This window comes from Salvelinus fontinalis, unplaced genomic scaffold (assembly GCF_029448725.1).
Source record: "Salvelinus fontinalis isolate EN_2023a unplaced genomic scaffold, ASM2944872v1 scaffold_0023, whole genome shotgun sequence".
NCBI classification, from domain to species: domain Eukaryota; kingdom Metazoa; phylum Chordata; class Actinopteri; order Salmoniformes; family Salmonidae; genus Salvelinus; species Salvelinus fontinalis.
Genome location: NW_026600232.1, coordinates 604,405 through 626,966, shown reverse-complemented (window position 1 = coordinate 626,966; position 22,562 = coordinate 604,405). Strand labels below are relative to the sequence as shown.

General features: G+C 46.1%; 1 protein-coding gene across 3 annotated transcripts in view; it reads left to right on the top strand.

The window, feature by feature from the left end:
• The window catches only part of pla2g6 (phospholipase A2, group VI (cytosolic, calcium-independent)), a 31,442-nt gene that overhangs the window by 4,896 nt on the left and 3,984 nt on the right, over positions 1-22,562 (top strand). Inside the window, exons 5-18 of one of the 3 annotated variants that reach the window (XM_055910658.1) lie at positions 1,159-1,346; positions 1,965-2,061; positions 3,437-3,619; positions 7,043-7,151; positions 8,891-9,013; positions 10,238-10,328; positions 10,552-10,715; positions 11,090-11,240; positions 11,647-11,783; positions 12,183-12,260; positions 12,670-12,824; positions 12,923-12,974; positions 13,764-13,879; positions 14,145-14,218. In XM_055910658.1, coding sequence (XP_055766633.1) covers positions 1,159-1,346; positions 1,965-2,061; positions 3,437-3,619; positions 7,043-7,151; positions 8,891-9,013; positions 10,238-10,328; positions 10,552-10,715; positions 11,090-11,240; positions 11,647-11,783; positions 12,183-12,260; positions 12,670-12,824; positions 12,923-12,974; positions 13,764-13,879; positions 14,145-14,218 — 1,718 coding nt within the window. The remainder of the gene's footprint in view (positions 1-1,158; positions 1,347-1,964; positions 2,062-3,436; positions 3,620-7,042; positions 7,152-8,890; positions 9,014-10,237; positions 10,329-10,551; positions 10,716-11,089; positions 11,241-11,646; positions 11,784-12,182; positions 12,261-12,669; positions 12,825-12,922; positions 12,975-13,763; positions 13,880-14,144; positions 14,219-22,562) is intronic. The other 2 variants (XM_055910660.1, XM_055910659.1) reach the window with 2 other exon arrangements.

Below are 22,562 nucleotides of genomic sequence, written 5' to 3'. Positions count from 1 at the left end.
CCTCATGGGGACTAACAAAATGTCCCCAGTTGGTGAAATTGTTGTTTGTTTACTAGTTAAACACGTCCACAGTGAGTATCCAAAACATTAGGAACACCTGCTCTTTCCATGACAAGGGGAAAGCTATGATCCCTCATTGATTGTTACTTGTTAAATCCACTTCAACCAGTGGAGATGACGGGGAGGAGACAGGTTAAAGAAGGATTTTTAAGCCTTTAGACAATTGAGACATGGATTGTGTGTCTGTGTCATTCAGAGGATGAATGGGCAAGACAAAATATTTAACTTCGTATGTTAGTTGCCAAGAACCCGACAACAGCCCAACAACCCGATTTTCCGGTTTCCAGGGATACAGCTATTTTCAACCTAGCTTCCTTTTTCTACTGAAAATGTATGAACTCCGCTCAGGCGTTTCTCTCATGCCTGCTACGTCAGGTTAATGGCAGGCTAACATAAACCAGGCAGCGGGTGGGGGACCCGGGTGGTTGTGCCAGTCACAGGTAGCCAGTCTCAGAAAGGGGACTTTGACACTACCGCGAAGGCAGGGCTGTGCTAGTTCTTTTAGTGCAGTGCTGGGTGGTACTCATTAGTCCACACTGTAGCGAAAGAGAGTTTCTCGTTGGACAAATTCAGCCAGGTCCCTGCTTGTTTTGGCCTGTTTCCTTCTTCTGTTTGATTGCTATTGAATGCAACCCTGCTTTGCAGTGTACATGTTGAAGTACTAGAGCTCAGTGTCTCCGATCCGTGTATCCCAGATGTTACTCTGCTGCGGCCAGGGCCCAGAACGGTCAGGACCGGGACAGGACCCGGCTGTTGTTATACAGGTCAGACTGAGGACTCTGGGTCACCTCTCTATAGCTGTTAGTGCACAACGCTGTCTGTTCTCTGCATTCAGTTCAGCTACAAGACTGCTGCAGTCCTTCTGCTCTTCCTTCCTTCTGTTCTTTTGAAGGGATTTTCAGCCTGGGGTTTCAGAACACATTTGGAGGGAATAGTCACGATCTCCCTCGCAGTTAAACATGCAATGTTTCATTCGCTTTTTCAAGTTTAAAACGTATATTGATGGCCTTCATTAGAAACGTATACATTGCAATTAAAATGTCTAAATTACAGCAAGGTCCCTATTAAAATGTGTCTGCTTTTGTTCTCTCCCTCTAGGCGCTGTGCAGTAGGATGTGTGCGGGGGTGAATGAGCTGAACGGGGCGGGGGAGACACCCCTCCATGTTTCTTGTCGCCTTGGGAGGGTAGAGGCCGTGAACGCTCTCCTGGGGGGAGGAGCTCGTTGTGACATCATCGGGGGCAGTGGCTACCCAATCCACGCCGCCATGAAGTACAGTGAGAAGGGGTGAGAGCACTGATTGGCGAAAAGGGAATGGTGATGAATGTTGATTAGCTAAGGGAGAATGGAGAACACTGATTGGTGGTAGAGTGGTGAGAGGAGATTGCCCCGTCCAAAATATACCCCCTAGCCCCTGTCTTCCCCACAGTGTTTGCAGATGTGAAGGCGCTGGAAAGGTCAAACAAGATTCCACAACATTGTTTACAATTCTCTCACTCCCTCCCTCACCCTCCTCTCTCCCTCCCTCCCTCACCCTCCTCTCTCCCTCACTCACCCTCTACTCTCCCTCACTCACCCTCCCTCTCTCGCTCCCTCACCCTCCCTCTCTCTCTCCCTCACCCTCCCTCTCGCTCCCTCACCCTCCCTCTCTCGCTCCCTCACCCTCCCTCTCTCGCTCCCTCACCCTCCCTCTCTCGCTCCCTCACCCTCCCTCTCTCGCTCCCTCACCCTCCCTCTCTCGCTCCCTCACCCTCCCTCTCTCGCTCCCTCACCCTCCCTCTCTCGCTCCCTCACCCTCCCTCTCTCGCTCCCTCACCCTCCCTCTCTCGCTCCCTCACCCTCCCTCTCACCCTCCCTCTCTCGCTCCCTCACCCTCCCTCTCTCTCTCCCTCTGTTCCTCTCTAGTTGTGCTGAGGCAGTCCTGGATGCAGACCCAGGCCAGCTACAGGTAGAAGATGCCGTCTATGGAGGAACCCCCCTACACTGGTGCAAGACTGCGGAGGTAGAGGGGAACACTTTACAATTACACTTATACTTTTTCACCCAAAATGCATTGTGATAAAGTATTTTAATTGATCCTCCATGATAAAATCGGAGGAACTTTGGATCTGTTTCTGTCCGTTCGTACCTACTAACATGCTTACCAGGGTTTCCATTTACCCACTTCTGGCCGATGTAAAAACGAGAAATAAATGTTTTGCTTGCCAAATTGTCCGGCTATAGTTTAATTTGCCTAATTTTGTGAAAATAATTGCAATTTTTTATTATTTTTTCTCAACTGGTAATTGAAATACGCCTCCCAATCAAGTGCATAAGCAACGGTAGGGAAGCTATCAGCGTGTCACCCACCACTTTGCAATGAGTTGGAGGCAGCAGGCATTTTGAAAACATATACTTCATTGTTTGAAACCTGAAAGTTTTACTTCATATTATGAGGCATGTCTTACCTTGCTTCAAAGTAGCCTCGTCAAAATCCCACCATACACACATGGAAGCAATTATTTTATGAAGTCTTCCCCATTGAAACTAGCATTTCTCTCCTGTTCTATTGGTTTTTGACATTCTTTCGTTGTCCAGAAGCCAAAGACACAATCCTAGTCATATTAGAAACTTCCTAGTGTTTTCCCACAAATTGCATTTTGGAAAATGACGCTGTATTGGCTTCTTCATTACAGGAGTTGCACGTAATGTTACCATGAACTACCATGAGCATTGTGGGTGGACGCCCTACTGGGTTACGCACCCAATGCAAATGGGTCCGGTAAATCTCTCAAATGTCCGGTAAATGAAAATCTTGCCGGTCATGTTGTCCGGTGTTTTTTTCTTAACGGAAACCCTGGTACGTACGTTAGTCACACGTGATATCTCAGACACCACTAGCCTGATTTTTTTTATATATTTTTTTTTACGAAACTCTGGTGAATGATGCGTCTTGCCATAGATATCTGGCATTTGCGAAACTACACTGATTGGCCCAAAGGGGGCGATATAGTAATCAGCTGAACTGAGAAACTTTGAACAAGCTTTTCTCCTGTCCTGTTGAGCCCCAGTCATGACACTTTGTACTGCATATGCTTCTCCTCATGAGAAACAGGAAACTTGGGTGAATGCATCTCGCTGTGGAGATCCAACGTTTGACAAAACTACACTGAGTGGGCCAAGGGGGCGCTGCATCATTCTGTGGGAGACAACATGTTTACTACTGTTGCTAGTTAAACGTACTGAAACCTGAAGTACCTACTTGTTTCTATGTATCAAGTTATGGTCAAACAGATATTATTTACAAGTCTTTGTTAAACATGGCTAAGTGCTATCATGCTTTCCCTCCCCTCTACTTCTCCCCTCTACCCCCCCCCCCCCCCCCCCCCCCCCTCTAGATGTGTCGTACGCTGCTGGAGCGAGGTTGCTTGGTGAACTACCTCAGTAAGACAGGGGAGAGTGCACTGCATGTCCTGACCAAGAAGGGGCGCTTCGATGCTTCCATGGTGCTGCTCACACACGGGGGGGAACCCAACCTCAAAGGTCAGGATGGGAACACAGCCCTGCATCTGGCTATGAAGGTAGGGAGCGTGTGTTTCGTGTGTGTGTGTGTCACAGAGGGAAAACACGTCCCTGCCTCTGGCTATGTAGGTAGGGAGGGTGTGTGTGGTTTATGTGTGTGTGGTTGTGTGTATCATAGAGGGGAAACACAACCCTGCCTCTGGCTATGTAGGTAGGGAGGGTGTGTGTGGTTTATGTGTGTGTGGTTGTGTGTATCATAGAGGGGAAACACAACCCTGCCTCTGGCTATGTAGGTAGGGAGGGTGTGTGTGGTTTATGTGTGTGTGGTTGTGTGTATCATAGAGGGGAAACACAACCCTGCCTCTGGCTATGTAGGTAGGGAGGGTGTGTGTGGTTTATGTGTGTGTGTGTGTCACAGAGGGGAAACACAACCCTGCCTCTGGCTATGAAGGGAGGGAGGGTGTGTGTGGTTTATGTGTGTGTGTGTCACACAGAGGGGAAACACAGCCCTGCCTCTGGCTATGAAGGGAGGGTGTGTGTGTGTGTGCGTGTCACACACATAGGGGAAACACAGCCCTGGCTATGAAGGTAGGGAGGGTGTGTGTGTGTTACACACAGAGAGGAAACGCGGCCCTGCCTCTGGCTATGAATGTAGGGAGGGTGTGTTTGTTGCACTCAGTGGGAGTTTAATGCTTCGGTAACCTTCCTCTTTATCTCAAACATATGAATCCCCTCGACAATATGACAAATGATTAGTACGGTCTAGATGGAAATGATTAGTACGGTCTAGATGGAAATGATTAGTACGGTCTAGATGGAAATGATTAGTACGGTCTAGATGGAAATGATTAGTACGGTCTAGATGGAAATGATTAGTACGGTCTAGATGGAAATGATTAGTACGGTCTAGATGGAAATGATTAGTACGGTCTAGATGGAAATGATTAGTACGGTCTAGATGGAAATGATTAGTACGGTCTAGATGGAAATGATTAGTACGGTCTAGATGGAAATGATTAGTACGGTCTAGATGGAAATGATTAGTACGGTCTAGATGGAAATGATTAGTACGGTCTAGATGGAAATGATTAGTACGGTCTAGATGGAAATGATTAGTACGGTCTAGATGGAAATGATTAGTACGGTCTAGATGGAAATGATTAGGGGTACAGTCTTAAAAAATAATAATAATATATATATACACCTTTATTTAACCAGGTAGGCTAGTTGAGAACAAGTTCTCATTTACAACTGCGACCTGGCCAAGATAAAGCAAAGCAGTTCGACACATACAACAACAGCGTTACACATGGAATAAACACATGGAATAAACAAACATACAGTCAATAATACAGTAGAAAAAATCTATATACAGTGTGTGCAAATGAGGTAGGATAAGGGAGGTAAGGCAATAAATAAGCCATGGTGGTGAAGTAATTACAATATATCAATTAAACACTGGAGTGATAGATGTGCAGAAGGTGATTGTGCAAGTAGAGCTACTGGGGTGCAAAGGAGCAAGATAAATAAATAAATACAGTATATGGATGAGGCAGTTGGATGGGCTATTTACAGAGGAGCTGTGCAGTGATCTGTGAGCTGCTCTTATTAAGTTCATGTTTTAAGTATCCCTATATTTCTGTTTATCACGGGGCTATCACTCAGTCAAGAGTGCGCCTGCGCAGGGCGTCTTGTAGTTGATCGACCTAGCCTGGAGTGGAATGGCTACCTTGTAATGTGTTCATATAGTATAGTAAACTTTTTAAGCTGGAACCTTGTCATTTCGAGTTAACAGCTCTGACAGCTGGTGCTTAAAGCTAGTGAGGGAGATATGAGTCTCCAGCTTCAGTGATTTTTGCAGTTCGTTCCAGTCATTGGCAGCAGAGAACTGGAAGGAAAGACGGCCAAAGGAAGAATTGGCTTTGGGGGTGACCAGTCAGATATACCTGCTGGAGCGCGTGCTATGGGTGGGTGCTGCTATGGTGACCAGTGAGCTGAGATCAGGCGGGGCTTTACCTAGCAGAGACTTGTAGATGACCTGGAGCCAGTGGGTTTGGCGACGAGTATGAAGCGAGGGCCAGCCAACGAGAGCGTACAGGTCACAGTGGTGGGTAGTATATGGGGCTTTGGTGACAAAACGGATGGCACTGTGAGAGTCTGCATCCAATTTATTGAGTAAAGGATCGGTAGGATGGTCAGTTTTACGAGGGTATGTTTGGCAGCATGAGTGAAGGATGCTTTGTTGCGAAATAGGAAGCCGATTCTAGATTTCATTTTGGATTGGAGATGCTTAACGTGAGTCTGGAAGGAGAGTTTACAGTCTAACCAGACACCTAGGTATTTGTAGTTGTCCACATATTCTAAGTCAAAACCATCCAGAGTAGTGATGCTGGACGGGTGGGCGGCGATCGGTTGAAGAGCATTAATTTTGTTTTGCTTGCATTTAAGAGCAGTTGGAGACCATGGAAGGAGTGTTGTATGACATAGAAGCTCTTTTGGAGGTTAGTTAACACCGTTTCCAAGGAAGGGCCAGATATATACAGAATGGTGTCGTCTGCGTAGAGGTGGATCAGGGAATCACCCGCAGCAAGAGCGACATCGTTGATATACACAGAGAAAAGAGTCGGCCCGAGAATTGAACCCTGTGGTACCCCCATAGAGACTGCCAGAGGTCCGGACAACAGGCCCTCCGATTTGACACACTGAACTATGTCTGAGAAGTAGTTGGTGAACCAGGCGAGGCAGTCATTTGAGAAACCAAGGCTATTGAGCCTGCCGATAAGAATATGGTGATTGACAGAGTCGAAAGCCTTGGCCAGGTCGATGAAGACAGCTGCACAGTACTGTCTTTTATCGATGGCGGTTATGATATCGTTTAGTACCTTGAGCGTGGCCGAGGTGCACCCGTGACCAGCTCGGAAACCGGATTGCACAGCGGAGAAGGTATGGTGGGATTCGAAATGGTCAGTGTTCTGTTTATTGACTTGGCTTTTGAATCCTTTAGAATGTCAGGGCAGGATGGATATCGGAATGATTAGGGGTACGGTCTAGGGTTAGACGGGAATGATTAGGGGTACGGTCTAGGGTTAGACGGGAATGATTAGGGGTACGGTCTAGGGTTAGAAGGGAATGATTAGGGGTACGGTCTAGGGTTAGACGGGAATGATTAGGGGTACGGTCTAGGGTTAGACGGGAATGATTAGGGGTACGGTCTAGGGTTAGACGGGAATGATTAGGGGTACGGGCTAGGGTTAGACGGGAATGATTAGGGGTACGGTCTAGGGTTAGACGGGAATGATTAGGGGTACGGTCTAGGGTTAGACGGGAATGATTAGGGGTACGGTCTAGGGTTAGACGGGAATGATTAGGGGTACGGTCTAGGGTTAGACGGGAATGATTAGGGGTACGGTCTAGGGTTAGAATTTGGACACTACATGGTCCCTTGTTTTTCTCTCTGACCCCTGCTGTTTCGCTACTTACAGATGGACCACATGGAACTGATCAAGGCTCTGATCGTGTTTGGAGCCGACGTGGAGATGCACAATGACCTGGGAGAGACTCCCGGATTGATAGCAGCACGCACTAGTAAAGGTGAGAGAGAAGAAAGAGAGGAGGGAGGGAGGGAAAAAGGAGGATGGGGAGAGGGTGAGACACCTGGACTCAAAGCATCACGCACTAGTAAAGGTGAGAGGGATTGGAGGGGGGGTCGAGAGGGAAGGGAATAGAGTAGGTGGATGGAGGGATAGAGTGAGCAAAGGGAATGAAAGAATGACTGGGTGGATGAATTAATGAGAAAAGTAGAGGAGTCTTAGTTCCTTGGTGCCTTTATAAAACGCTGACGTCACAAGCCAGCAGATGAATGAATCCTAACACAACAACAATCTAATGTTGATGTGGATATTAATGAATTTAAAAGCATGTGTTATTGTGGATGATATAGCATGCATATGTTAGGGCTGTGTGAACATTAATATAACATTAACTACAGTATATTGTATTCATTGATCATGTGAACCCTGCTCATTGCTCGATTACATTGATTAATCAGCTGTTTGAAATGTGCTGAAATGATCATAGGCCTTTCGCTCGAGGGTGGGTCAAATTGCGGGGGACTTTCTGGGAATGACAGTTTCCTGGGTTTTTTCACCAACACTTGGTTTGTCAGCCACTGTCACTTAGGAAGCCAGCAGCCTGAGACAGGTTGTTAGCTAAGCTAACGTTTGTAAAGCTAGCGAGGTAGCTGAATATTATAGCTAAAAAAGCTTAGCTTGCTGCCAAAGAGCTTGCTAAGACTATGTATAAACAATCAAAGAAATATATGTTATTTCAAAACATTATCAGTGGTTTAGAGCATTAATATAGCTAATGTAAGCTAGCTAGTGAAAGCTAATAAGTGCTGGATGCTTTCACGTTTAGCTTGTGTGGGTTTGTTGCTCTTAGCTAGCACACGGACAATCAGTAGCATACTGCAGTAGTGAGACGTGAGACAAATTACCAACATAGATGGATCCTTCATTTATTTTTACATTACACAATAAACGTTCATAAGAACCGTCAGAGTTGAAACAAGCTAACTAACGTGAGCAAGCAGGGATTTGTAGCTAGCAGGTCGTATTGAAAGCTAGCTACATCCTATCAAACCTGTCGCCTGGTGTTCATTTCTGTATTTTTGAAGTTATTGTCCATGTCAATCAACCCCTCTGTTGTGGTTGCCATGGTTATACATTTATATCGTTTTTATTGATTGATAATATCTCAATACAGAATACTACATGTTATCTATGTCTTTCTATGGAAAGCATGCGTGGTGTTCAAATCTGCATGTGTGATTGTTTGTGTGTCGTGTGTGAATGCCTGTATGATCTGTTTTACTGTATGATCTGTCTCTTTCTCTCTCTCTGTAACTGACTGTTTGTGAAATTGAATAACGCTTTGCTAAAGTTCATCAGTTCATTTTGCTCTCTCTTCCCACTCTCTCCCGACCTATTCTTTCACTCTGTCATTCTCTCTCTCTCTCTCAACCTCCACCTATCTACCGCTTTCTCTCACTCTCCATCCCTTCACCCCCCCCCTCCTCTCTCTCTCTCTCTCTCTCTCTCTCTCTCTCTCTCTCTCTCTCTCTCTCTCTCTCTCTCTCTCTCTCACTCACTCACTCACTCACTCACTCACTCACTCACTCACTCACTCACTCACTCACTCACTCACTCACTCACTCACTCACTCACTCACTCACTCACTCACTCACTCACTCACTCACTCACTCACTCACTCACATATCATTGTGTGTGCATGTCTCTAACCCCGTGGCTTGGTGTGTTGATTGACTGAAGGCTCCAACAGAAAGGTGCTACTGAACATGCTGTGTAGTGTAGGGGCAGAGCGGTGCGCCCCACCCTCCTCCCCCCTCAACCCCCATCCTCCCCCCAAGAAGGCTGCTTCCTCACCAGGCATTGGTAAAGCACCCCCCCCCCCCCCCCCCCCCATCCTCAATCCCCAAATGTCTCTTTGACCCTTCTCCTTCTGGGGCCAGATGTATCAAGCATCTCAGAGTAGGAGTGCTAGGATCAGTTCTGCCGTTCTGATCATAATGAGTTTGATTGAGGGGATCTGATCTTAGATCAGCACTCCTACTCTGAGATGCTTTATGAATACAGGCCCTGATACCATTTAATCTTTCACCCTCTGACCCCCAACCCCCCAGAGCCACCCTCCTTCTCTATTTTCTTCTCTGACCCCCACCCCAATACCCCAGAACCTCCCTCCCTCTCTCTTCTCTGACCCCCAGTACCTCCCTCCATCTCTCTTCTCTGACCCCCAGAACCTCTCTCCATCTCTCTTCTCTGACCCCCAGAACCTCCCTCCATCTCTCTTCTCTGACCCCCAGAACCTCCCTCCCTCTCTCTTCTCTGACCCCCAACCCCAATACCCCAGAACCTCCCTCCCTCCCTCTCTCTTCTCTGACACCCAACCCCAACACCCCAGAACCTCCCTCCTCTCTTCTCTGACCCCCAACCCCAACACCCCAGAACCACCCTCCTTCTCTCTTCTCTGACCCCCACCCCAATACCCCAGAACCTCCCTCTCTCTTCTCTTCTCTGAACCCCAACCCCCCAGAACCACTCTCTCTTCTCTGACCCCCAACCCCAGAACCTCCCTCCCTCTCTCTTCTCTGACCCCCAACCCCAGAACCTCCCTCCCTCTCTCTTCTCTGACCCCTCCTTTATTTGATGGTGGTTTATCCTTTCTTTCATCCCCTCTTTGTTTTCTCTCTTTTCGTTACTGAAGTCTCCCACTATCCCTCTCTCCGGCATTGTGATCCTCCTTACCACCTTACCTTCTTCCCTTTTGAAGACTTTCTCCTTTTCTCTCTTTTCTTTCTCTCCTTTTTCTTTCTTTTTCCTCCCTTTTTTCTTTTCGTCAGTCCCTTTGAACATTCATCTGCTTTGTTTTTAATTCATCCTTCCCTCTGCTATCGCTCCATTTTGGTATTCATCCCTCTCTTCTCTCCCTGCATTTTGAATTATGCTGTTACTTCTCCCCTCTCTTCTGTCTCTTCCCACTTCTCTCACTCCCTTTTCCCCCAGGCTCATCCCCTTCTCTCTGTCCCTCTCTTCCCTTCCACTCTGCGCTCCTATTGGTTGATTAGACCTGGGTCCTTGTCTGTGATTGGCCGATAGGGTTCGAGGACATCATGCACGTTGCGGCGGCAGTGGGAGCGATGAGTCGCGGCCGGGAGGAAGTGGACGGGTTCAAAACAGGAAGCAGGAAGTACGTTTCTGTGTATTTTATTTTGGTTATGTAGGTATTTATCCGTTTTGTCTTAATTCAAAGTACTGCTGATCTGTGTGATTCCTTGGTTGGTTGATGAATTATTACACCAGTTTGAATGAATAGTCACGTGTGCAAATGACTTCTATATTGTCTGAATGGCTTGTTCCTCTTTCTCCTGCTGTGTAAGAGTCACTCTAATGGCCTCCTCTCTCCTCTCTAGGATAGACAGACTGCTGTGTCTGGATGGAGGGGGCATTAAAGGCTTGGTTCTGATCCAGTTGTTAATTGCCCTGGAGAAAGAGGCAGGCAGGCCCATCAAGGAACTCTTTGACTGGGTTTCTGGGACCAGCACAGGGGGCATACTGGCCCTGGCTATCACCCATGGTGAGCTGTCACTGCGTGTGTATTATGAGTGTCTGTGTGCAGAGAAACTCAAATGGTGTTATGTATGTGTTTTATATAGTTGATGTGGTCCTCAATATTTTTAATGGATTGTTTTTTTTCATACAAAGTTGTCCCTAACTTCTTAAAGAGCAGCCTTGAACCGTAACCCTTTCAACATTGAAAGTGTTTGTTTGTGAGATGCTGTCGTACCTTTCCAGGTAAGGATATGGAGTAAATCTCCTTTCTCTCTCTCTCTTCTCTCTCTCTCTCTCCAGGTAAGGATATGGAGTAAATCTCCTTTCTCTCTCTCTCCTCTCTCTCTCTTCTCTCTCTCCAGGTAAGGATTGGGAGTAAATCTCTCTCTCTCTCTCCAGGTAAGGATATGGAGTATCTACGATGCCTCTACTTCCGTATGAAGGAGCAGGTGTTCAAGGGGTCGCGCCCCTACGAGTCGGCCCCTCTGGAGGACTTCTTGAAGAAAGAGTTCGGAGAGAACACCATGATGACAGATGTACGGCACCCCAGGTAACCATGGAAACACTCTGGCTTTGTCTGATTGGTCAATTCAGGGTGCTGCTGTAATACTAACACTATTTCATGAGCTTCAATTGTATATTCATGAGCTATGAATGTTCTCTCATCCTGAAGTATCCTTTGTCTCTAATGTTGTTTGTCTGTGTGTGTTTCTCTGTCTGTCTCTCTGTGTGTTTCTCTGTCTGTCCCTGTGTGTTTCTCTGTCTGTCCCTGTGTGTTTCTCTGTCTGTCTCTGTGTGTTTCTCTGTTTCTCTGTCTCTCTCTCTCTCTCTCTCTGTCTGTCTGTCTGTCTGTCTGTCTGTCTGTCTGTCTGTCTGTCTGTCTGTCTGTCTCTGTGTGTGTGTGTTTGTCTGTCGTCTGTCTGTCTCTGTGTGTGTTTCTCTGTCTCTCTCCACAGGGTGATGGTAACCAGTGTGCTGGCAGACAGACATCCAGGAGAGCTCCATCTCTTTAGGAACTATGACCCCCCCTCCCTGCCCAGAGAACGCCCCTACGCTGCCACAGCCAACTTCCTTCCCCTCACCATACCACAAGGTAACAGAGTGTGTGTGTGGGGGGGGGTGTTTGTGTTCTACCTCAGTGTGTGTGACGTGATAATGGCCGTGTACTCTTCTAATCTCCACCCGGCACAGCCAGAAGAGGACTGACCCCTCAGAGCCTGGTTCCTCTCTAGGTTTCTTCCTAGGTTCCTGTCTTTCTAGAGAGTTTTTCCTAGCCACCGTGCTTCTCCATCTGCATTGCTTGCTCTTTGGGGTTTGAGGCTGGGTTTCTGTACAGCACGTTGTGACATCTGCTGATGTAAAGGGCTTTATAAATACATATGATTTATAATGTTCGCCCTGTGGTCTGAGTGTCGGTGTTGTTTGGAGTGTGTGTCAGGGCCAGCTGTGTTTCCATCTGGTGGTGGTATGAGTGTGTGTGTTGTTGTTTCAGGATGGGAGGATGAGGATGTGTTGATAGTTGGATACACTCAGGAACCTGCTAACAAACGTAGGAAGGTGACAGACCAAGGTGTGTGTGTGTTATGTCTCTGTGTGTGTGTTATGTCTCTGTGTGTGGTCTGTCTGACTGTCTGTGTGTGTGTTATGTCTGTGTGTGGTCTGTCTGACTGTGTGTTTGGTCTGTCTGTGTGTTTGGTCTCTGTGTCTCTCTGTGTGTGTGTTTGGTCTGACTGTGTTTGGTCTGACTGTGTGTTTGGTCTCTGTGTCTCTCTCTGTGTGTGTGTGTGTGTGTGTGTGTGTGTGTGTGAGATGCCTGTTCTCTCTGAGTGTGTGGAGGTGAAAGGGTCACAGTGAAGATGCTTGGTGAATCTGCTCTCACGCCTCACCAATTTCACTTAAACTTTTTTCATCATCAATCATGATTTCGTCTGATTGATTGGTTGATTTGATGCTTAGCCCCAACCCTCTCATCCTATCAGAGCAGGTTGTGTGGAGAGCCGCCCGTTCCAGTGGCGCCGCCCCCACCTACTTCCGACCAATGGGGCGGTTTCTGGACGGAGGGCTGCTGGCCAATAACCCGACACTGGATGCCATGACTGAGATCCACCAATACAACAAATCCCTGAAAGCAGAGGTGTGACTCTAAGAAGTTTCATCTGAAATGTTCCTTTCGTACTGACTCGTCTGTTTAACATCTCTGTCTCTCTCCCTCTCTGTTTATTTTGAATGTAGGGGCGTGGCTCAGAGGTGCAGCGTCTAGGTGTGGTCGTTTCTTTAGGGACAGGTAAGAGCTTTATATTGGTGTATTATAAATGTAGAAATCATATGGATGTGTAATATTATGTCATGTTTATTGGGACAAGTAAGAGCTTTATATTGGTATATTATAATATGTAGAAATCATATGGATGTGTAATATTATGTCATGTTTATTGGGACAGGTAGGAGCTTTATATTGGTGTATTATAATATGTAGAAATCATATGGATGTGTAATATTATGTCATGTTTATTGGGACATGTAAGAGCTTTATATTGGTATATTATAATATGTAGAAATCATATGGAGGTGTAATATTATGCCATGTTTATTGGGACAGGTAAGAGCTTTATATTGGTATATTATAATATGTAGAAATCATATGGAGGTGTAATATTATGTCATGTTTATTGGGACAGGTAAGAGCTTTATATTGGTATATTATAATATGTAGAAATCATATGGAGGTGTAATATTATGTCATGTTTATTGGGAGAGGTAAGAGCTTTATATTGGTATATTATAATATGTAGAAATCATATGGAGGTGTAATATTATGTCATGTTTATTGGGACAGGTAAGAGCTTTATATTGGTATATTATAATATGTAGAAATCATATGGAGGTGTAATATTATGTCATGTTTATTGGGACAGGTAAGAGCTTTATATTGGTATATTATAATATGTAGAAATCATATGGAGGTGTAATATTATGTCATGTTTATTGGGAGAGGTAAGAGCTTTATATTGGTATATTATAATATGTAGAAATCATATGGAGGTGTAATATTATGTCATGTTTATTGGGACAGGTAAGCCTCCCCAGGTAGTGGTGAACTCTGTCGATGTGTTCAGACCCTCCAACCCTCTGGAACTGGCTAAGAGCTTTGTAGGCGCCAAGGAACTGGGCAAGATGCTGGTGGATTGCGTGAGTTGGTTTAACGATTGGTTGATTTAGATTTATTGTGAGTGACCTTTTATCCTGCATACTGTTTAGTTCACTGTTTGAATTAGTGAAACTAATTGTTGATAGTAATTCATATAAAAAAAATCTTCACATTTTTATTCAACATTTCCGCTCTGAAACCAATGTCCTAGTAGTTACAGTCCCTGTATGAAGAGGTCCCTGTTGTATTGCTCATCTGCAACATACACTGATTTCCTCTGTCTCTTTCCCTCCTCCTGTCTGTCAGTGTACAGACTCTGATGGTTGTGCTGTGGACAGGGCCAGGTCCTGGTGTGAGATGACTGATACTGTCTACAACAGGTCAGTCTGACACTAACCTCATCATACTGTCTACCACAGGTCAGTCTGACACTAACCTCATCATACTGATACTGTCTACCACAGGTCAGTCTGACACTAACCTCATCATACTGATACTGTCTACCACAGGTCAGTCTGACACTAACCTCATCATACTGTCTACCACAGGTCAGTCTGACACTAACCTCATCATACTGATACTGTCTACCACAGGTCAGTCTGACACTAACCTCATCATACTGATACTGTCTACCACAGGTCAGTCTGACACTAACCTCATCATACTGATACTGTCTACCACAGGTCAGCCTGACACTAACCTCGTCATACTGATACTGTCTACCACAGGTCAGCCTGACACTAACCTCATCATACTGATACTGTCTACCACAGGTCAGTCTGACACTAACCTCATCATACTGATACTGTCTACCACAGGTCAGTCTGACACTAACCTCATCATACTGATACTGTCTACCACAGGTCAGTCTGACACTAACCTCATCATACTGTCTACCACAGGTCAGTCTGACACTAACTTCATCATACTGATACTGTCTACCACAGGTCAGTCTGACACTAACCTCATCATACTGATACTGTCTACCACAGGTCAGTCTGACACTAACCTCATCATACTGTCTACCACAGGTCAGTCTGACACTAACCTCATCATACTGATACTGTCTACCACAGGTCAGTCTGACACTAACCTCATCATACTGATACTGTCTACCACAGGTCAGTCTGACACTAACCTCATCATACTGATACTGTCTACCACAGGTCAGCCTGACACTAACCTCGTCATACTGATACTGTCTACCACAGGTCAGCCTGACACTAACCTCATCATACTGATACTGTCTACCACAGGTCAGTCTGACACTAACCTCATCATACTGATACTGTCTACCACAGGTCAGTCTGACACTAACCTCATCATACTGATACTGTCTACCACAGGTCAGTCTGACACTAACCTCATCATACTGTCTACCACAGGTCAGTCTGACACTAACCTCATCATACTGTCTACCACAGATCAGTCTGACACTAACCTCGTCATACTGTCTACCACAGGTCAGTCTGACACTAACCTCATCATACTGTCTACCACAGGGCAGTCTGACACTAACCTCGTCATACTGATACTGTCTACCACAGGTCAGTCTGACACTAACCTCATCATACTGTCTACCACAGGTCAGTCTGACACTAACCTCATCATACTGATACTGTCTACCACAGGTCAGCCTGACACTAACCTCATCATACTGTCTACAACAGGTCAGTCTGACACTAACCTCATCATACTGATACTGTCTACCACAGGTCAGTCTGACACTAACCTCATCATACTGATACTGTCTACCACAGGTCAGTCTGACACTAACCTCATCATACTGATACTGTCTACCACAGGTCAGCCTGACACTAACCTCATCATACTGTCTACCACAGGTCAGTCTGACACTAACCTCATCATACTGATACTGTCTACCACAGGTCAGTCTGACACTAACCTCATCATACTGTCTACCACAGGTCAGTCTGACACTAACCTCATCATACTGTCTACCACAGGTCAGTCTGACACTAACCTCATCATACTGTCTACCACAGGTCAGTCTGACACTAACCTCGTCATACTGATACTGTCTACCACAGGTCAGTCTGACACTAACCTCGTCATACTGATACTGTCTACCACAGGTCAGTCTGACACTAACCTCATCATACTGATACTGTCTACAACAGGTCAGTCTGACACTAACCTCATCATACTGTCTACCACAGGTCAGTCTGACACTAACCTCATCATACTGATACTGTCTACCACAGGTCAGTCTGACACTAACCTCGTCATACTGATACTGTCTACCACAGGTCAGTCTGACACTAACCTCATCATACTGTCTACCACAGGTCAGTCTGACACTAACCTCATCATACTGTCTACCACAGGTCAGTCTGACACTAACCTCATCATACTGATACTGTCTACCACAGGTCAGTCTGACACTAACCTCATCATACTGATACTGTCTACCACAGGTCAGTCTGACACTAACCTCATCATACTGTCTACCACAGGTCAGGTTGACACTAACCTCATCATACTGATACTGTCTACCACAGGTCAGCCTGACACTAACCTCGTCATACTGATACTGTCTACCACAGGTCAGCCTGACACTAACCTCATCATACTGATACTGTCTACCACAGGTCAGTCTGACACTAACCTCATCATACTGATACTGTCTACCACAGGTCAGTCTGACACTAACCTCATCATACTGATACTGTCTACCACAGGTCAGTCTGACACTAACCTCATCATACTGTCTACCACAGGTCAGTCTGACACTAACCTCATCATACTGTCTACCACAGATCAGTCTGACACTAACCTCGTCATACTGTCTACCACAGGTCAGTCTGACACTAACCTCATCATACTGTCTACCACAGGGCAGTCTGACACTAACCTCGTCATACTGATACTGTCTACCACAGGTCAGTCTGACACTAACCTCATCATACTGTCTACCACAGGTCAGTCTGACACTAACCTCATCATACTGATACTGTCTACCACAGGTCAGCCTGACACTAACCTCATCATACTGTCTACAACAGGTCAGTCTGACACTAACCTCATCATACTGATACTGTCTACCACAGGTCAGTCTGACACTAACCTCATCATACTGATACTGTCTACCACAGGTCAGCCTGACACTAACCTCGTCATACTGATACTGTCTACCACAGGTCAGCCTGACACTAACCTCATCATACTGATACTGTCTACCACAGGTCAGTCTGACACTAACCTCATCATACTGATACTGTCTACCACAGGTCAGTCTGACACTAACCTCATCATACTGTCTACCACAGGTCAGTCTGACACTAACCTCATCATACTGTCTACCACAGGTCAGTCTGACACTAACCTCATCATACTGTCTACCACAGGTCAGTCTGACACTAACCTCGTCATACTGATACTGTCTACCACAGGTCAGTCTGACACTAACCTCGTCATACTGATACTGTCTACCACAGGTCAGTCTGACACTAACCTCATCATACTGTCTACCACAGGTCAGTCTGACACTAACCTCATCATACTGTCTACCACAGGTCAGTCTGACACTAACCTCATCATACTGATACTGTCTACCACAGGTCAGTCTGACACTAACCTCATCATACTGATACTGTCTACCACAGGTCAGTCTGACACTAACCTCATCATACTGATACTGTCTACCACAGGTCAGCCTGACACTAACCTCATCATACTGATACTGTCTACCACAGGTCAGCCTGACACTAACCTCGTCATACTGATACTGTCTACCACAGGTCAGCCTGACACTAACCTCATCATACTGATACTGTCTACCACAGGTCAGTCTGACACTAACCTCATCATACTGTCTACCACAGGTCAGTCTGACACTAACCTCATCATACTGATACTGTCTACCACAGGTCAGTCTGACACTAACCTCATCATACTGTCTACCACAGGTCAGTCTGACACTAACCTCATCATACTGTCTACCACAGATCAGTCTGACACTAACCTCGTCATACTGTCTACCACAGGTCAGTCTGACACTAACCTCATCATACTGTCTACCACAGGGCAGTCTGACACTAACCTCGTCATACTGATACTGTCTACCACAGGTCAGTCTGACACTAACCTCATCATACTGTCTACCACAGGTCAGTCTGACACTAACCTCATCATACTGATACTGTCTACCACAGGTCAGCCTGACACTAACCTCATCATACTGTCTACAACAGGTCAGTCTGACACTAACCTCATCATACTGATACTGTCTACCACAGGTCAGTCTGACACTAACCTCATCATACTGATACTGTCTACCACAGGTCAGTCTGACACTAACCTCATCATACTGATACTGTCTACCACAGGTCAGCCTGACACTAACCTCGTCATACTGATACTGTCTACCACAGGTCAGCCTGACACTAACCTCATCATACTGATACTGTCTACCACAGGTCAGTCTGACACTAACCTCATCATACTGATACTGTCTACCACAGGTCAGTCTGACACTAACCTCATCATACTGTCTACCACAGGTCAGTCTGACACTAACCTCATCATACTGTCTACCACAGGTCAGTCTGACACTAACCTCATCATACTGTCTACCACAGGTCAGTCTGACACTAACCTCATCATACTGTCTACCACAGATCAGTCTGACACTAACCTCATCATACTGTCTACCACAGGTCAGTCTGACACTAACCTCGTCATACTGATACTGTCTACCACAGGTCAGTCTGACACTAACCTCGTCATACTGATACTGTCTACCACAGGTCAGCCTGACACTAACCTCGTCATACTGATACTGTCTACCACAGGTCAGTCTGACACTAACCTCATCATACTGATACTGTCTACCACAGGTCAGTCTGACACTAACCTCGTCATACTGATACTGTCTACCACAGGTCAGCCTGACACTAACCTCGTCATACTGATACTGTCTACCACAGGTCAGTCTGACACTAACCTCATCATACTGATACTGTCTACAACAGGTCAGTCTGACACTAACCTCATCATACTGTCTACCACAGGTCAGTCTGACACTAACCTCATCATACTGATACTGTCTACCACAGGTCAGTCTGACACTAACCTCGTCATACTGATTCTGTCTACCACAGGTCAGTCTGACACTAACCTCATCATACTGATACTGTCTACCACAGGTCAGTCTGACACTAACCTCGTCATACTGATACTGTCTACCACAGGTCAGTCTGACACTAACCTCGTCATACTGATACTGTCTACCACAGGTCAGCCTGACACTAACCTCGTCATACTGATACTGTCTACCACAGGTCAGTCTGACACTAACCTCGTCATACTGATACTGTCTACCACAGGTCAGTCTGACACTAACCTCATCATACTGATACTGTCTACCACAGGTCAGTCTGACACTAACCTCATCATACTGATACTGTCTACCACAGGTCAGCCTGACACTAACCTCATCATACTGTCTACCACAGGTCAGTCTGACACTAACCTCATCATACTGTCTACCACAGGTCAGTCTGACACTAACCTCGTCATTCTGATACTGTCTACCACAGGTCAGTCTGACACTAACCTCATCATACTGTCTACCACAGGTCGGTCTGACACTAACCTCGTCATACTGATACTGTCTACCACAGGTCAGTCTGACACTAACCTCATCATACTGTCTACCACAGGTCAGTCTGACACTAACCTCATCATACTGTCTACCACAGGTCAGTCTGACACTAACCTCGTCATACTGATACTGTCTACCACAGGTCAGTCTGACACTAACCTCGTCATACTGATACTGTCTACCACAGGTCAGCCTGACACTAACCTCGTAATACTGTCTACCACAGGTCAGCCTGACACTAACCTCGTAATACTGTCTACCACAGGTCAGTCTGACACTAACCTCATCATACTGATACTGTCTACCACAGGTCAGCCTGACACTAACCTCGTCATACTGATACTGTCTACCACAGGTCAGTCTGACACTAACCTCATCATACTGATACTGTCTACAACAGGTCAGTCTGACACTAACCTCATCATACTGTCTACCACAGGTCAGTCTGACACTAACCTCATCATACTGATACTGTCTACCACAGGTCAGTCTGACACTAACCTCGTCATACTGATACTGTCTACCACAGGTCAGTCTGACACTAACCTCATCATACTGATACTGTCTACCACAGGTCAGTCTGACACTAACCTCGTCATACTGATACTGTCTACCACAGGTCAGTCTGACACTAACCTCGTCATACTGATACTGTCTACCACAGGTCAGCCTGACACTAACCTCGTCATACTGATACTGTCTACCACAGGTCAGTCTGACACTAACCTCGTCATACTGATACTGTCTACCACAGGTCAGTCTGACACTAACCTCATCATACTGATACTGTCTACCACAGGTCAGTCTGACACTAACCTCATCATACTGATACTGTCTACCACAGGTCAGCCTGACACTAACCTCATCATACTGATACTGTCTACCACAGGTCAGCCTGACACTAACCTCATCATACTGTCTACCACAGGTCAGTCTGACACTAACCTCATCATACTGTCTACCACAGGTCAGTCTGACACTAACCTCGTCATACTGATACTGTCTACCACAGGTCAGTCTGACACTAACCTCATCATGCTGTCTACCACAGGTCAGTCTGACACTAACCTCATCATACTGTCTACCACAGGTCAGTCTGACACTAACCTCGTCATACTGATACTGTCTACCACAGGTCAGTCTGACACTAACCTCATCATACTGTCTACCACAGGTCAGTCTGACACTAACCTCATCATACTGTCTACCACAGGTCAGTCTGACACTAACCTCGTCATACTGATACTGTGTACCACAGGTCAGTCTGATACTAACCTCGTCATACTGATACTGTCTACCACAGGTCAGCCTGACACTAACCTCGTCATACTGATACTGTCTACCACAGGTCAGTCTGACACTAACCTCGTCATACTGATACTGTCTACCACAGGTCAGTCTGACACTAACCTCGTCATACTGATACTGTCTACCACAGGTCAGTCTGACACTAACCTCATCATACTGATACTGTCTACCACAGGTCAGTCTGACACTAACCTCATCATACTGTCTACCACAGGTCAGCCTGACACTAACCTCGTAATACTGTCTACCACAGGTCAGCCTGACACTAACCTCGTAATACTGTCTACCACAGGTCAGTCTGACACTAACCTCATCATACTGATACTGTCTACCACAGGTCAGTCTGACACTAACCTCATCATACTGATACTGTCTACCACAGGTCAGTCTGACACTAACCTCATCATACTGTCTACCACAGGTCAGTCTGACACTAACCTCATCATACTGATACTGTCTACCACAGGTCAGTCTGACACTAACCTCATCATACTGATACTAGTGGTCATATGGCACTTTGAATCCCACTCATATACAGTGGGGAGAACAAGTATTTGATACACTGCCGATTTTGCAGGTTTTCCTACTTACAAAGCTTGTAGAGGTCTGTAATTTTTATCATAGGTACACTTCAACTGTGAGAGACGGAATCTAAAACAAAAATCCAGAAAATCACATTGTATGATTTTTAAGTAATTAATGTGCATTTTATTGCATGACATAAGCATTTGATCACCTACCAACCAGGAAGAATTCCGGCTCTCACAGACCTGTTAGTTTTTCTTTAAGAAGCCCTCCTGTTCTCCACTCATTACCTGTATTAACTGCACCTGTTTGAACTCGTTACCTGTATAAAAGACACCTGTCCACACACTCAATCAAACAGACTCCAACCTCTCCACAATGGCCAAGACCAGAGAGCTGTGTAAGGACATCAGGGATACAATTGTAGACCTGCACAAGGCTGGGATGGGCTACAGGACAATAGGCAAGCAGCTTGGTGAGAAGGCAACAACTGTTGGCGCAATTATTAGAAAATGGAAGAAGTTCAAGATGACGGTCAATCACCCTCGGTCTGGGGCTCCATGCAAGATCTCACCTCGTGGGGCATCAATGATCATGAGGAAGGTGAGGGATCAGCCCAGAACTACACGGCAGGACCTGGTCAATGACCTGAAGAGAGCTGGGACCACAGTCTCAAAGAAAACCATTAGTAACACACTACGCCGTCATGGATTAAAATCCTGCAGCGCAGGCAAGGTCCCCCTGCTCAAGCCAGCGCATGTCCAGGCCTGTCTAAAGTTTGCCAATGACCATCTGGATGATCCAGAGGAGGAATGGGAGAAGGTCATGTGGTCTGATGAGACAAAAATAGAGCTTTTTGGTCTAAACTCCACTCGCCATGTTTGGAGGAAGAAGAAGGATGAGTACAACCCCAAGAACACCATCCCAACCGTGAAGCATGGAGGTGGAAACATTCTTTGGGGATGCTTTTCTGCAAAGGGGACAGGACGACTGCACCGTATTGAGGGAAGATGGATGGGGCCATGTATCGCGAGATCTTGGCCAACAACCTCCTTCCCTCAGTAAGAGCATTGAAGATGGGTCGTGGCTGAGTCTTCCAGCATGACAACGACCCGAAACACACAGCCAGGGCAACTAAGGAGTGGCTCCGTAAGAAGCATCTCAAGGTTCTGGAATGGCCTAGCCAGTCTCCAGACCTGAACCCAATAGAAAATCTTTGGAGGGAGCTGAAAGTCCGTATTGCCCAGCGACAGCCCCGAAACCTG